This window comes from Phalangium opilio, unplaced genomic scaffold (genome assembly GCF_054372755.1).
Source record: "Phalangium opilio isolate 3A_F unplaced genomic scaffold, DU_Popi_V2 ptg000217l_1, whole genome shotgun sequence".
NCBI classification, from domain to species: Eukaryota; Metazoa; Arthropoda; class Arachnida; order Opiliones; family Phalangiidae; genus Phalangium; species Phalangium opilio.
The window spans coordinates 6,041,156-6,055,686 of record NW_028324218.1 but is presented as its reverse complement, the minus strand read 5'-3'; the positions used below and the strand labels follow the sequence as shown (position 1 = coordinate 6,055,686).

The 14,531-nt window shown below is 37.3% G+C and overlaps 2 protein-coding genes across 2 annotated transcripts; one reads left to right on the top strand and one right to left on the bottom strand.

Annotated features, from left to right (window-relative positions):
- The first annotated feature begins 265 nt into the window (after nt 1-265).
- LOC149615920 (uncharacterized) lies at nt 266-14,406 on the top strand. The gene is made up of 4 exons (XM_089857346.1): nt 266-290; nt 10,825-12,429; nt 12,490-13,030; nt 13,571-14,406. Exons 2-4 carry the CDS (start codon nt 10,840-10,842, stop codon nt 14,209-14,211), a joined length of 2,772 nt encoding a protein of 923 aa, XP_089713472.1. The 5' UTR covers nt 266-290; nt 10,825-10,839; the 3' UTR covers nt 14,212-14,406.
- Nadsyn (NAD synthetase) lies at nt 1,114-8,420 on the bottom strand. The gene is made up of 19 exons (XM_089857358.1): nt 8,200-8,420; nt 7,100-7,160; nt 6,911-7,027; nt 6,623-6,676; nt 6,406-6,547; nt 5,907-5,995; nt 5,218-5,335; nt 5,016-5,147; nt 4,156-4,233; nt 3,948-4,075; nt 3,539-3,690; nt 3,307-3,475; nt 3,108-3,243; nt 2,614-2,720; nt 2,419-2,550; nt 2,290-2,359; nt 1,649-1,777; nt 1,394-1,570; nt 1,114-1,310 (listed from the first exon to the last, which is right to left on the bottom strand). Exons 1-19 carry the CDS (start codon nt 8,282-8,284, stop codon nt 1,272-1,274), a joined length of 2,115 nt encoding a protein of 704 aa, XP_089713484.1. The 5' UTR covers nt 8,285-8,420; the 3' UTR covers nt 1,114-1,271.
- Nucleotides 14,407-14,531: the final 125 nt, after the last annotated feature.

Below are 14,531 nucleotides of genomic sequence, written 5' to 3'. Positions count from 1 at the left end.
TTTAAAGATGAACTATTATTCTTCTAATTATTATAGTAGGTGACTTTATACTTTAAATATAATTACCTTCTATAATAAAAGAAACCAGTAAAGTTGATGTTTAAATAGCCCTAGGCCTTGGCTAAACTAAACACGTGTTTCTTGTTTGTTACGGGAGTTTCAAGATTTTCACACTACGCGGCGCGAAGGTCGCGTAAGCCATTTGTGGTCCAAAAATTTCTCGACTGATATATCCAAGTGTAACTATTCTTCATCCAAGCTTCAACTGGATACAAAAGCGAAACGAAGCCGTAAGTGTTGCAATATTTCTTTAATAGCTCGGTGACGACACAAAGAAAGTGTTTTTTAAGGTATTAAAGAAGCCATGTTTAAATGAAATGATTATTTTACTTATATTGGTAGTTATCTTCTATTGTGCAAGTTGTTAGATATTGTTAATAGATATTGTACAAGTTGTTGTGCTTGGTGAATTAGGCCTTGGCGATTCCCGCTTATTTTGGGTCTTTTAGCATAGTTGTGTAATAGAGCTATCGCATTTGTGATGTCAGTACCTAGGTAAAAACCGTAAAACGTCATGGGCTTAGCTTTGGCAGTGGGCGGCCATGTTTGGTACCACTTTGGTTCTATAGAGCTATATCAGTTGAAGGGGGGAAACGTCACAGTTGAGCCTGCCAATAAACTGAGCCGGTTTTCACCCTCCCTCCGTGCGGGCCGCTGAAGAACTCTATGCTAAATTTCCCGCACAATATGGCGCCTAGGCGGGGACTAGCGAAACCCCGCCACAAAATCTCTCCTTTCCCCCCGAATTGAATTAGCTCTATAGAGTGCTGTCAGAAGCGCCGGTGTGACGTCACCCATGCTGTTTTCCCATAAAGAAAAAACGGTAACTGTCATGGCCGCCCATTGCTAAAGGCAGACTCGTGACGTTTAACCTTGGATCTGACGTCACAACTGACAGCACTTTATGGGCAAATAGCATGGATGACGTCACACTAAGGCTTCTGAGATAGCTCTATAACTTACGATATTTGCATGCTGCCATGATGCTGCTTATAAAATTGACTGTCATATTTTGCATGATTATATAATTATGTTAAACATATGCACATAAAATTAAGCCAAACACAAATATTAATTTTTATTAAGGTATCATTACAAAACAAATCAAAGTTATTTATTATTATTATTAATATGAACTAAATATAATTAAGTAAATCATTTGAACTTTAATTAATTAAGTTGGTCAACCAACAATATGTTTTAAACTTTTATCAATCGGTCACCATGTTAAACATGGAATACTTCTCAACCTATTATCGGAAATTAAATCGTAATTAATTAATTAATTAATTTAATATCAAAAATTAAACATCAGAAACTATCAATAGCTTACTTGTTTATCAATTGCTGCAAATTGCCAATCAAATTTGATATTATACAAAAATGGTCGGTGATCAAAACGGTTATCATCGGGACTGTAACTCTCGGCGTGATAAGATGGGGTCAGTACGGTCATTTTATGACGGTTTATGGCGTAGTACTTGAAAAAATGTTTCACTTTTTCGGCAATCTATGAATTGAAAATCCAAAATTAATATTAAACTCTTTAAAACTGTAAAATTCATGACGTAATCATTAATCAACGTACTTCGGCAGGGGTGAATTTGTTCCTCCAGTAATAGACCAGTTTGCAATACATCGAGTAAGGTCCGCAGCCATTTTGTTTACGCAGTTTACCATAGGTGCTAAGTTCTTGATACGTCATCCCCATATCATCCTGTATCAATATTTTTAGTGTTAATGTGACGTGGTTAAAGGTACTGTCACATTGGCAGGTGGGTCACGTGTTGCTTGTGACGTAATTCAAATAACTTTCACCCACCAACCCAAGGGAATGTAACGTAACGTTCCATCCAACAGGGATAGATTTAATTTTAGAAGTAGGAATGGAGAACGGAACGGTTAGTATTTACTTCAGTTATTCCGACTCATAGCCAACCCAGTATAGAGCCCCTCCCCCTCCAACACGTAACGAGAAGTTTAAATTATCTTATTGGCTGCTCACTTAAACTACGTTTTGATGACATTGCTGAAGGGGACGGCGAAAAATACAGAGGTAATTCCATTTTACCTCTGTCGCTATGACCCTCCCGCCTCTTCTTTCAAACCCCCCCCCCCTCCGTCCCGTGGAAAAGGGGGTCCGGGACTTTAACGCGCACCCAGCCACATTACTCTGTTCTCCATTCCTACTTCTAAAATTAAATCTATCCCTGTTAAAATTAAAAATACCTCATCAGTTTGCGCAATTTTGTTGTTGGCCAATGGTTCCAACTCGGCAGTTGGTACGGCTGTTAATACACTGCATTGAAGGTTAGATTTTTGTGGGTTAATTATTTAATTTAAAACTATCAAAATTACCCTCTAATGGCAGGAATGTTGAAGTAATTTGCGGCATAATTCAAAAATCCTTTTAAATCAGTTTTACTTATACCACCTATTGGATTTATATCAGCACTTGAACAATCGTATTTTGTCAAATATCCTCTCAACCTATAAATACATTACATGAAGCTGCTTCGCCCAATTCCCTAATATTAAAATTACGATACTTACCCTTCATCTACGTTAGCAGAACCCAAAACCAACAAACTTCCAGGTCGACCTTTCGACCATAACAATAACTGGGCGAATAAATAGGCGAAAACCATTCTCAACCTTGCCTACAAAAAAGAAAATTAATTTTCCCCAAGAAGTGATATCTAGTTTATTAGAGAGAAGGTGTAAGATGCCTAAGTATTGGCGCGCGCCATAGTCCCAGTCCCCCTTTCAAAATACAAGGGGGGGGGGACGTAAAAGGAGGGCGGGCTATTTCGCCTCTCCTCAGTCGGAAAATATGACTGTAATTTTTTCTCATTAGCGTCGCGCTGACGTGCACGAGTTTTCAAGAACTAATGAGATGCTGGTTGTAATTTAGAGGCGGCGGGGATTAACTCCGGACCTACGTAATGTATGGACTGGAGATAAAGCTAGATTATAAATGTGGGGCGAATTTATACCTTCTCCCTAATAAACTAGATATCGCTTCTTGGTTGGTTAAATAAAAATACTTGGATATTTTGTAAGGCCAAATTTTCGTTAACACTTCCTCCGTGAACTTTGAACTTAGGGTTCAAACCAGTTACGAGTGTAAAGACTGATATAACAGCCTTTACCGCAATATCAATTACAATCGAAGTATGGGAACTGTAACGTAACGTAATTAGTTCGTTAATTAATATTTAAATGATAGAGTTTAATTAATTTTACCTTCCGATTTGTGAAGCCAGATTCTTGGCCCTATCTTTCGTTTCTTGGGAAGAATTTTCGGTACCCATATAACAAGTGAAAAAGATACGCGATGATAATTCTTTGGGATCAGTTGGAGTGTAATTGGGGTCCTTTGTGACATTCCGAACATCCGATAAGACTCTACTATCTAATTAAATATTTTATCATTAAATTATTTAGGAAGGGCAATTAATGTCGTCTTTTAAGTTACCCCCATTTGCAACCGCTTTGCAAACTAAATTGCACATTGAATAGACGATCATTGCCGTACTGCAACTATCAACTCCACCACTTAGTGGTAAAAAATACCCGCCTTGTCCACTACGTCTCAAATAGTCCCATAACCAGCAAGCCGGTCCCAAGCTGTAATAGTTAAAATTTGCAGTTCGAAATAGACCTTTTCGATGTAAAAAAGTTGGTAGGCAATGATCAGTATCGGGACATACAAGGGGGTTGACACATTACCATCCATCTCTGCATGCGCACTCTCATGACAGAAAGAGACTAAAGCGCAGACGCCATAAAGCGTGATGGAAGGCAAAGTTTTACCCCCGTGTCTTTCCCTCCCTCAAGTTACATCGAAATGGTCTATTGTGAAATTGATAGATTTGGCTTCTTACCTTATTTCTTCTTCGGCAGTATGTAGATTTATTTCAATTGGTTCAAAACCAGGGGCTTCGTAAACGTCATCCACGGTTGATAACGCGCAAGAAACTTTGACCCTAGGGTAGGCTTTCGATTCCGCGGCCTATGGTGAAGGTTTTGTCAAGATGTTTTGCGTAGAGTGCATATAGGTACTTGACTACTAAAATGAAACTTTTATATTACCTGGGCATCTCGACTTCTGCTCACTTGATGTCTGTAATTTCTAACATCCTCTAAATCTAATGTCGCACTAACCACTTCCTGAACGTGGAAAAATACTCTTTATAACAAATTACACGTCTACAACCAAAAGTTCATTGGTAATACCAAAAAGTATACTTTATTCATAGTTCCCTGTCCCCGTAGTTGCCATGTAAATTGAGAAGCAAATTAGCTACCCTCGTCTCTCTCAACCCCTACACAAACAAACCATTAGGGAAGAGCTTTCTTTATTGAGGTCAAAGGTTTTTATAGAAAAATAGTACTCTGTGCTGGCCATTCAAACGTTAATTCTAGGTACTAGAGCTAGCATCTGCTACTATATTAGCCTATTCACTATAAATGTTTATAGAAAAATAGTACTCTATGGTGGCAATCCAAACGTTAATTCTTGGTACTAAAGCTAGAGTCTGCTACTATATTAGCCTATTCACTATAAATGTTTATAGAAAAATAGTACTCTATGGTGGCCATCAAAACGTTAGTTCTTGGTACTTAAGTTGATCTAGCATCTGCTACTATATTAGCCTATTCACAATGAATGTTTATAGAAAAATAGTACTCTATGGTGGCAATCCAAACCTTAATTCTTGGTACTAGAGCTAGAATCTCCTACTATATTAGCCTATTCACGCTTGTTCCCTGTGCTACTGTCTTGAGGGTAATCATACGCCTATCAAAGGGTGGGGATCGACACTATTCTGAAAGTTAAAGGGGGCGTGTCTCGTATCACGCATTGCCAGCAAGCTTTATCGAAGTATAATACTTTTTGTGTTTTATTCTATGAACTTTTGCTACAACTGACTACCACTACCAGTACGTACAACTTCTTCCAACGCAAACTGTTTGGTTCTTGCCACAAATTGCCCATTAATGGCGATACTAGAACACCCTTGGTAATATGTACGCTCACCATCGCAACCTCGTAGGTTTGAGAAAGCATATATACAACCGCTCTAAAATTAAAATGGTTAATTGCGATGGTGTTAAGCGGTTTTATAAATTTGGATGGTATAGTGCGAGTACCTTGGCGGAAGCTGATTTAACTAAGTCAAATACAACATATCCTTTTCGAAGTTCGTGGTACGAACCACTACCGTTGAAAATTATCTCTGCACCATCCAAACATTGCGGTATATGAGTGCTATGTTTTAATAATAGGGCCAAAATATTTTAGTATTAGCAGAAGGGGATAATAGAAGAAGTGTGACACTCTGTACGCTCTTAATGCTTTAGTTATGTAAGCACATGATTCTTCCCAGGCGAGGGAATTACCCTTTTTGTTAATTTGCTCTACCATTGCTCATCAAACTTAATTAAGATGGGTGTAATTACATCGCACCGTACCAGGGTGAATTCTATAACTGTTTGGTATTTACTAAATCCTCATTCAGAAATCAACCTGGCACAAACCTTGATTGTCTTGACGTGGCGGGACAAAAATTAATCCACAAACGCATGCAATGCATGCGCCTTGGCAAATAGTTAAGCAGCGCTAATAGATATAGTAATGATGAGGGAACTATTTAAAATGACGTATGTGCATGTATGATTCGGTTTAGTAATTAACCTTGCTATAACAAATGTTAAGGTACGTTGTTGGGGAAGAATCATGTTACAATTAATTGTCCCACTTTGTGGCGGTACACTTCTCACAAAGAGAAGAAGCATTATATACTTCTGGTATTAGTTAGGTGAATTTTGAACGGACTAACCTATTTGGGTTCCATAACTCTTCGCATATTTCGTAACCAATACAAGTGTCTAGCGTTGATAATAACATGTCACCAAATGGTACTGTAGTCTAAATAATTAATTTTTATTTTTCCCGTTGGTACAATTAGTAATGTACCACAAATAACAGATTCAATTAAGGCTAAACAGGGATAGATTTAATTTTAGAAGTAGGAATGGAGAACGGTTAGTATTTACTTCAGTCCGACTCATAGACCACCCAGTATAGAGCCCCTCCCTCCAACACGTAACGAAAAGTTTAAATTATCTTATTGGCTGCTCACTTAAATTACGTTTTGATGACGTTGCTGACGGGGACGGCGGCGAAAAATACGTAATTCCTTTTTACCTCTGTCGCTATGACCCGCCTCTTCTTTCATAAAGTGGAAGGGGGTCCGGGACTTTGACGCGCGCCCAGATTACTCTGTTCTCCATTCCTACTTCTAAAATTAAATCTATCCCTGGGCTAAATAAGAGTACCTGTCCTGTTATCTCTTGTATCATGCGCGGTAAGAAGTGTTCCTCGATGGTTCGTGGTTTTTTCCATGCGGTAAACCATCTTGTTTCGCGGTAATTACCATCATCGCACATCATTATTTTAGGCCGAATTAATAGAATTTTTCTATTTTGTAAAATTTATTTTAATTTAATATAATACTCGAATATCGTCGTTAAATTAATTTTAATTTATTCGTACTTGTTATAAAAAACTACTCTGCAGTTGTACGCGACTCCCTTATGTTGAACTGGCCTAAAAAATCCATTAAAAAATAGACTTTTTCATTAAATCCAGAAGAGAGGCAAACACCAAGAAGCACGCCAGCTCCATCTGGCGGTGACTCTTAGCGTCAGGGAAATTACCCAAGAGGGAGACTCCCCTCCCCCCCGCCTGTTTGGTGTTTGCTTCTCTTGTGGAATTAATGGAGCATTTGATCTATTGGCTAGTTAATTTTCAATTAGTTTATAATTCCTAGTGGTTTCTTACATTCCGACATCGACTATGATATCTTGCGTATTTTCATCATTTAATAATTTGACTAAAACTTCCCATGAGTGAAGGAATGTGTCACTTTCAAAAAAGTGATCATTGCAAGCGTAACCCCTAAATTTAAATTATTTATTAAGCGAGTTATTTTGTTATTATTTTAATTATTGACGGTGTATTTGATCTTACGTTATTTCCAATTCGGGCCCGCTACGATATTTTGAACCTTGTTTTTTCGCCTGAATTATACCTTTAAAAAATTACGTGGGGTTCATTTTGAACTTGTAACTAAACTGGTTTTAAATGCCCGTGTATTGGATAATATTTTTATGAAAGCCGCTATTTTTATTGCGTTGGAACTTGGAAATACTTATAACAGCGAGAAGTTCTGTCTTCGACATTGGGATCTAATTACCTTTTCTAATTTTAGATGATTAAATGATCATAATATATGCGCTTAATTGCTAATAGTCCAATTATTATCAGAAAATACATCGTACAATTGTTTGACCATAGAAACGCATCTCTAGAAGGTCATAGTCCAATTTTTTGTGACTATAAGAAATTCGTCTCTAAATGATTTATAGTCCAAATATTTATGACCGTAAAAACTCTTCTCTAAATTACTTATGACCATAGAAACACATCTCTAAGTGGTTTTATAGTCCAATTATTTATGACCATAGTAACATCTCTAAATTATTTAAAGTCGAATTATTTATGACCATAAAACGGCACCTCAAAATGGCTTATAGTCCAATTATTTATGGGCATAGAAACGTATCTTTAAAAGGTTTATAGTCCAATTATTTATGGCCATAGAAACTCATCTCTAAATGATTTAAAGTCGAATTATTTATGACCATAAAACTTTTCTAATTATTTATGGTCGAATTATTTATGACCATAAAACTCTTTTCTAATTATTTATGGTCCAATTATTTATGACCATTTAAACGCATCTCTAGATGGTTTATAGTCCAATTATTAAAAACCATAAAAAACTCATCTCTAAATGGTTTATAGCTTAATTTATTATGACCGTGGAAACCAATAAAAATGGTTCATAGCCCAATTATTAATGACCGTGGGAACTCGGGTTAATGGTCTGTCTTAATCACGTTAATAAAAATCAATTAAAAATATACAAATTTATTTATTTGAAAAATATTTAAAAATCGTGCTCTTATTCGCTTAAAGCTAAATAACTTAAAAACCGTTAACGAGAATAAAGGACAGATAGAAGAACACCGTTTGAAAATTATAATTATAATTTTAAGTTAACTTACTTTGCAAGATTCTATCGCAATTTCCTTCGAAATCCAATGCCCATTGATTGAGTGTGGCCACTGAGATGGTCACTTTTCGGCCCATGTTCAATGGTAGTTACTACTAAAACAACTTCAACGCCTTGAAACGTGTTTTAACACAAGTGCGAGGCACTTCCGATGAAAAAATTCCACGTACAGTTAGTTAATGACGGCTTAATATACGGAAACGTTTGCAGACGAACCTTTACACCGTTACCATAGAAACGCCTTAAACAAATCGATGCGATCCTAGTGGCGTCTGTGTTACATTTTTAGTTGCGTCTTTAGATACAGATTTTTGTGAAAATATTTGAATTGAACCTATCGGAAATCGTCACCCAAGTTGATTACGAAACTACGTAAGTTTCAAACAGTGTAGTTGTATATTAGTTCATAGAAAACAAATTAATTTATTTTGAAGGCAATTAAATCCAACGCGATGACTGTAGGCAAAATTTATTGTTTTTATATCTACATTAACAGCTGCTTATATTGCATAATTTTTAAACCGTACTTTTATAATGTTAACCATAAGTTAAATTACAGCACGATGTATGACCTGTATGATAATGTTCCCTTAGGAATGCATACAGCTAATTGGAATTATTGTGCTCACTTATATATCCCCTGTTAATTTCTATGAATTCGGGTTTTGTGGGAACTTACTATCACGTCACGACTCATAATTCTGATGGCGTCTTTCTAACTACGATTTCATTGGTTTTATGGTAGCAACGCTAGGTCCTTGACGCAAGGTGCTACAGGCAGCGAGATATATTATAAATTCGCCAGGGTGAAACTCGTCATACTTTATATGATTAGTCTAGCTAGCTCCTCCCACAAAGCCCGCCTAGATAGGTTGAGTGAAAATTAATGGTCACACAATGGCTGTATGTATTCCTAGTATACTTATTTATTGTTATGTAACTTATATTAATGCATTTAAAATACCTCGTGATCGAAGTCCAGAGATTGAATTCTTAATATTTGTCAAATTAACAAAATTTAAAACTTAGAATATTTATTATTGGCGCAGTAACAGTCCATTAAAGTTGGAAAGATGTTTTCAGTTAAAATAGTAACCGTAATTATGTTATTCCTCGCTATTGGATTATCTCAAGGTAAACTAACTTGCAAATTTTAATTAACTATAAATCTAGTTAACATCAGTGACTAGTTAATTCAAATCTCGAGCCTCACTTAAATACATAGGGTAAGGGCAGGGATAGATTTAACTTTAGAAGCAGGAATGGAGAACGGTTAGTATTTACTTCATTCCGACTCATAGACCACCCAGTATAGAGCCCCTCCCTATAACACGTAACGAAAAGTTTAAATTATCTTATTGGCTCACATAAACTACATTTTGATGACGTTGCTGACGGGAACGGCCAAAAATACGTAATTCCTTTTTATCTCTGTCGCTATGACCCGCCTCTTCTTTCATACCCCTCCGTCCCGTGGAAGGAGGTCCGGGACTTTGACGCCCGCCCAGATTACTAGTTCTGTTCTCCATTCCTACTTCTCAAATTAAATCTATCCCTGGTTATGGTTAAGAGTCCATCTGGCCAAATTGTTGGTTAATAATCAAGTTGTTGAAATAGTACCTATGTTTAATTTGGTTAAAAATGTTTAGCCCTTGATCCCAATTGCGAACGGTGCGAACGGGAATGCGCTGAAATGTGTAGCATTTTGAATTCGAACACATTGCCCATTCCTTCTGGAATGAAAATGGGGGACATCAAACACGAGTGCATTAAGAGTAGTGATGATTGTCCCTGCGAATGTTCATTTCAACTATTTAATACCGTTGGTGAACTCCTGGCCGCACCGCCACTTGGTGGATTTCCCGACTTGGGGGGTTTTATGGGCTGAAGAAGTGTTTGCACACCTCGTTTGATTTTTTTTTCTTATAAAAATTCAGCATCGTTTATTTAATATGTAATGATTTTTTGAATTAAAATAATTTTGGGAACCATATGTGTTTTGTTTGGTTTTTATAAGTTTTCTAATTCATATTAAAAGAAATTTAGTTTTCGAAATTCTCTCTGATAAAACGTAACTTCATATCCGAAAACTTCTTCTTCTACCTTGGAGTAGGGATGTGAGACGGAGTTAAAATATACTTTCATCTACTCGGGAGTCTCCGGTTAGATGTAGTTCCTTTCCCCACGTGACCCTGCTATTTCCGCCTAGGGTTACAGACAGCCGTCTCATATCCGCTGTTGTAACGCGTATTTGAAGTGAGTTAGGTAGGTCATAGATTCGAGGTAAAACGACGCCTGGTGAGGCGCTGTCTAAGGCTTAGTACAGAGTGACTAAATAGGATTAGATGGACTTCATAACCGAGTGTAGTCAATTCTGGCGTCGTTCTCAATTGCTCTCAATAAATCTCTAGCATTATGAAGTATAGGTATTGTCATACTTATGGAACATAATCTTATAAAATTGTAATGATACATTGGTATTTATTCGTATCTGTGTTTGGTTGCACGTGCATGGCATCGTGACTGTAATGTTTGTTTCCTTGATTAGTAATGGAAGTTTGTTTATTGCTATTTGTTTTCCTGTTTTGGTTTTGTTTAAAATACAGATATTCTCTAGCATAATCTACCCAAAATGGCGAAGCATGATTTTATTTCCATCGTGAAAGACTTGGCACAAGGGGCTAACCAAGAATCTATTGAAACACAACAACAGTTAGAGCTCAAATTGAAACAGTTAAGTTTAGAAAATGAAGAGCTTCGTGAAACTAATTTGCGACAGACTTTGGAATTGAACGCGTTGATAAAGATCAACAAAGATCAGCAGAAGGGAAACGACTATATATTGGATCATTTTGATTTTCGCGGAAGTGATTCCCTGTCTCAGGAAACTGAAATGAACTACGAAAGCTGTCACGACTGTGACTCGGAAGATGAAGATACTGATTATTCCAGCTGTCGGGAAAGTGAATCTGACTACTCCAGTTGTGAAACGGACGACCTGCCCTCCCAAGAAAGTCAAACACGTGATATTCCCCCTCAGGAAAGTCAAACACGTGATATTCCTACTCAGGAAAGTCAAACACGTGATATTCCTACTCTGGAAAGTCAAACACGTGATATTCCCACTCTGGAAAGTCAAACACGTGATATTCCCACTCTGGAAAGTCAAACACGTGATATTCCCACTCTGGAAAGTCAAACACGTGATATTCCCACTCTGGAAAGTCAAACACGTGATATTCCCACTCTGGAAAGTCAAACACGTGATATTCCCACTCTGGAAAGTCAAACACGTGATATTCCCACTCTGGAAAGTCAAACACGTGATATTCCCACTCTGGAAAGTCAAACACGTGATATTCCCACTCTGGAAAGTCAAACACGTGATATTCCCACTCTGGAAAGTCAAACACGTGATATTCCCACTCTGGAAAGTCAAACACGTGATATTCCCACTCTGGAAAGTCAAACACGTGATATTCCCACTCTGGAAAGTCAAACACGTGATGTTCCCACTCTGGAAAGTCAAACACGTGATATTCCCACTCTGGAAAGTCAAACACGTGATATTCCCACTCTGGAAAGTCAAACACGTGATATTCCCACTCTGGAAAGTCAAACACGTGATATTCCCACTCTGGAAAGTCAAACACGTGATATTCCCACTCTGGAAAGTCAAACACGTGATATTCCCACTCTGGAAAGTCAAACACGTGATATTCCCACTCTGGAAAGTCAAACACGTGATATTCCCACTCTGGAAAGTCAAACACGTGATATTCCCACTCTGGAAAGTCAAACACGTGATATTCCCACTCTGGAAAGTCAAACACGTGATATTCCCACTCTGGAAAGTCAAACAGGTGATATTCCCACTCTGGAAAGTCAAACAGGTGATATTCCCACTCTGGAAAGTCAAACAGGTGATATTCCCACTCTGGAAAGTCAAACAGGTGATATTCCCCCTCTGGAAAGTCAAACACGTGATGTTCCCCCTCTGGAAAGTCAAACACGTGATATTCCCACTCTGGAAAGTCGAACGAGTTATCGTCTGTCTCAGGAAGGGATCGATTATAGCACCTTTATCCGACCTGATTTAGAAGGAATTATGTTCTCCATAACTCCCCCTCCCAAAAACGACACAGAATTAACTCTAGCATTGGCACATGTTTCCATTTTCGGTCGAAAGTCGAGCAATTGTTTGGACGATTTCCTGTTTCAGGTAAGTCGGGCGAACGATAATCCATTTCGGAAAAATCTAACGCCCCATCTTCCCTCTAAGGAAGTTGAAAAAACGAGAGAAATAAATTTTTTAAACAAAATAAAAATTCAACTGCTGGATGAAAATGAAACCACATTGAAAAAAGCCGTAGCGCACGAAGCTTGTAGAAATAAGCAACTCCAATCTCTCTACCAATCTTACAAGGAAAAGGCTGTTGAAGCTGGAACAGAGTTAATCAAAATTAAGTTGGAACATCAGAAAACCGTATCTGAAAAAATGAGCCAAGTACTCCGCCTTGAAGATGACAAACAAAAACTTGTCAAAGAAATCGCCACTTTGAAAAAGAAGTCGCAGAAAATGGCTGATATCAAAGAAGCCGAGAAAGGTGAATTGAGGAGACAGATAAAATCGATGCGAGAAGAACAAGATTCGCTGCGTAAAATAATAGATAATTTAAAACGAGACGCGAGTAAAGTTGGACAGAAACATCTAAGAGAGATGGGAAAAATGGAAGAAAGTTTCAAACGTGATTTGGTTGAAGTTACGGAGCAGAAAAAAAAGATTTTGTCCGATTATGAAGAAGTTAGACGCAAAATTAATGGTAAGTATTAATAAAATCAGGGATAGATTAAATTTCAGAAGTAGGAATGGAGAACGGTTAGTATTTTCTTCAGTCCGACTCATAGCCCACCCAGAATAGAGCCCTCCCTCCAACACGTAACGAAAAGTTTAAATTATCTTATTGGCTCACTTGAAGTACGTTTTGATGACGGAGACGGCGAAAAATACGTAATTCGTTTTTACCTCTGTCGCTATGACCCGCCTCTTCTTTCATCCCCCCTTCCCGTGGTAGGGGGTCCTGGACTTTGACGCGCGCCCAGTCCCAGATTACTCTGTTCTCCATTCCTACTTCTAAAATTAAATCTATTCGTGATAAAATATATTATATGCAAGTTCGTACGTAACTTGAAGTATTGCTCAAATAGAGTTGGTTAAAATGTTTAATTAGCTATCTTGTTTATTACAATTAATTTTTGATTTGCATATTTCTTGATTTTAATTAAACACACTTTAAACTTCAAGTTGAGTCTTTTCGCAAAATTGTAACAGATATAAATAAATCCCAAAATTGTTTTTAAAGAAATGAAGCGAGTTATCGAATCTAAAAACCACGATATCGAAGACTTGCAACAAAAAATGCGACGCAAAATTCAGGAAATCGTCGAATTGCAACGAGAACTGCAACTGAAATCCTATAGCGCCACGCAATTGCTCGACAGTGAAGCAAATAGCGAGTTGCTTAGACGTCATTTGCAACAACAAAAAGCGCAATTGGAGAAGCAAGTCCATAAGCTTAGAATTGAAAATCAGGCCTTACTGAAATCGCAAGAAAATGTTTCCAAATGCTTCTGGGGGCAAAGAGTGGAAACAATGCCGCAATTGCAGTTGGATTTAAAGGAATTGGAGCCGATTTTGATCGAAGTTCGATGCAATATTCATCAACTACTGGAAGAGGAACTGTCTTGTTGCATTTGCAGCGAAACTATGGTGCGAAGTATCATCTTAAATTGCAACCACGTCTTTTGTGAAGCTTGTATCAGATGTTGGGCCAATAATAAAAGAGAATGCCCAACTTGTCGAGCCCCAATTCTGTCGCAAAAACGTTCCACCATTTTGGATAACGTTATCAGAGTCCTAAAGCATTGCAATAAGTTACTTACCATCAGCGAAACAAAGTTGTCAAGCGCTAGTTCAAAGGCCAAGCTTGCTAAAATTTGGTAATGATTAGTTTTTTGTTTTCCTTATTGTTTTTTATTATATTTTTCTTTTATTTGGCCGAGTTTGGTCACTGAACATTTGTTAAACAACTCACTTTTGTTTAAAACATAAAACGTTCAAACGTTTGCGGTTAAGTTTCCTATTGTATTAAAATGTTGTTGTACGAACATTATTAAAAATTCTTGATAAATAAGACAATTTTGTTCTCTAAATTCTTTGTTTATTGACATTTAAAAAGTTCATCAGAGGCTATACAGTAACGGCCTTACAAATTTTAGCGCCGCAAATTAAAATAAAATTAACATTGGAAAAAAGTTATAATA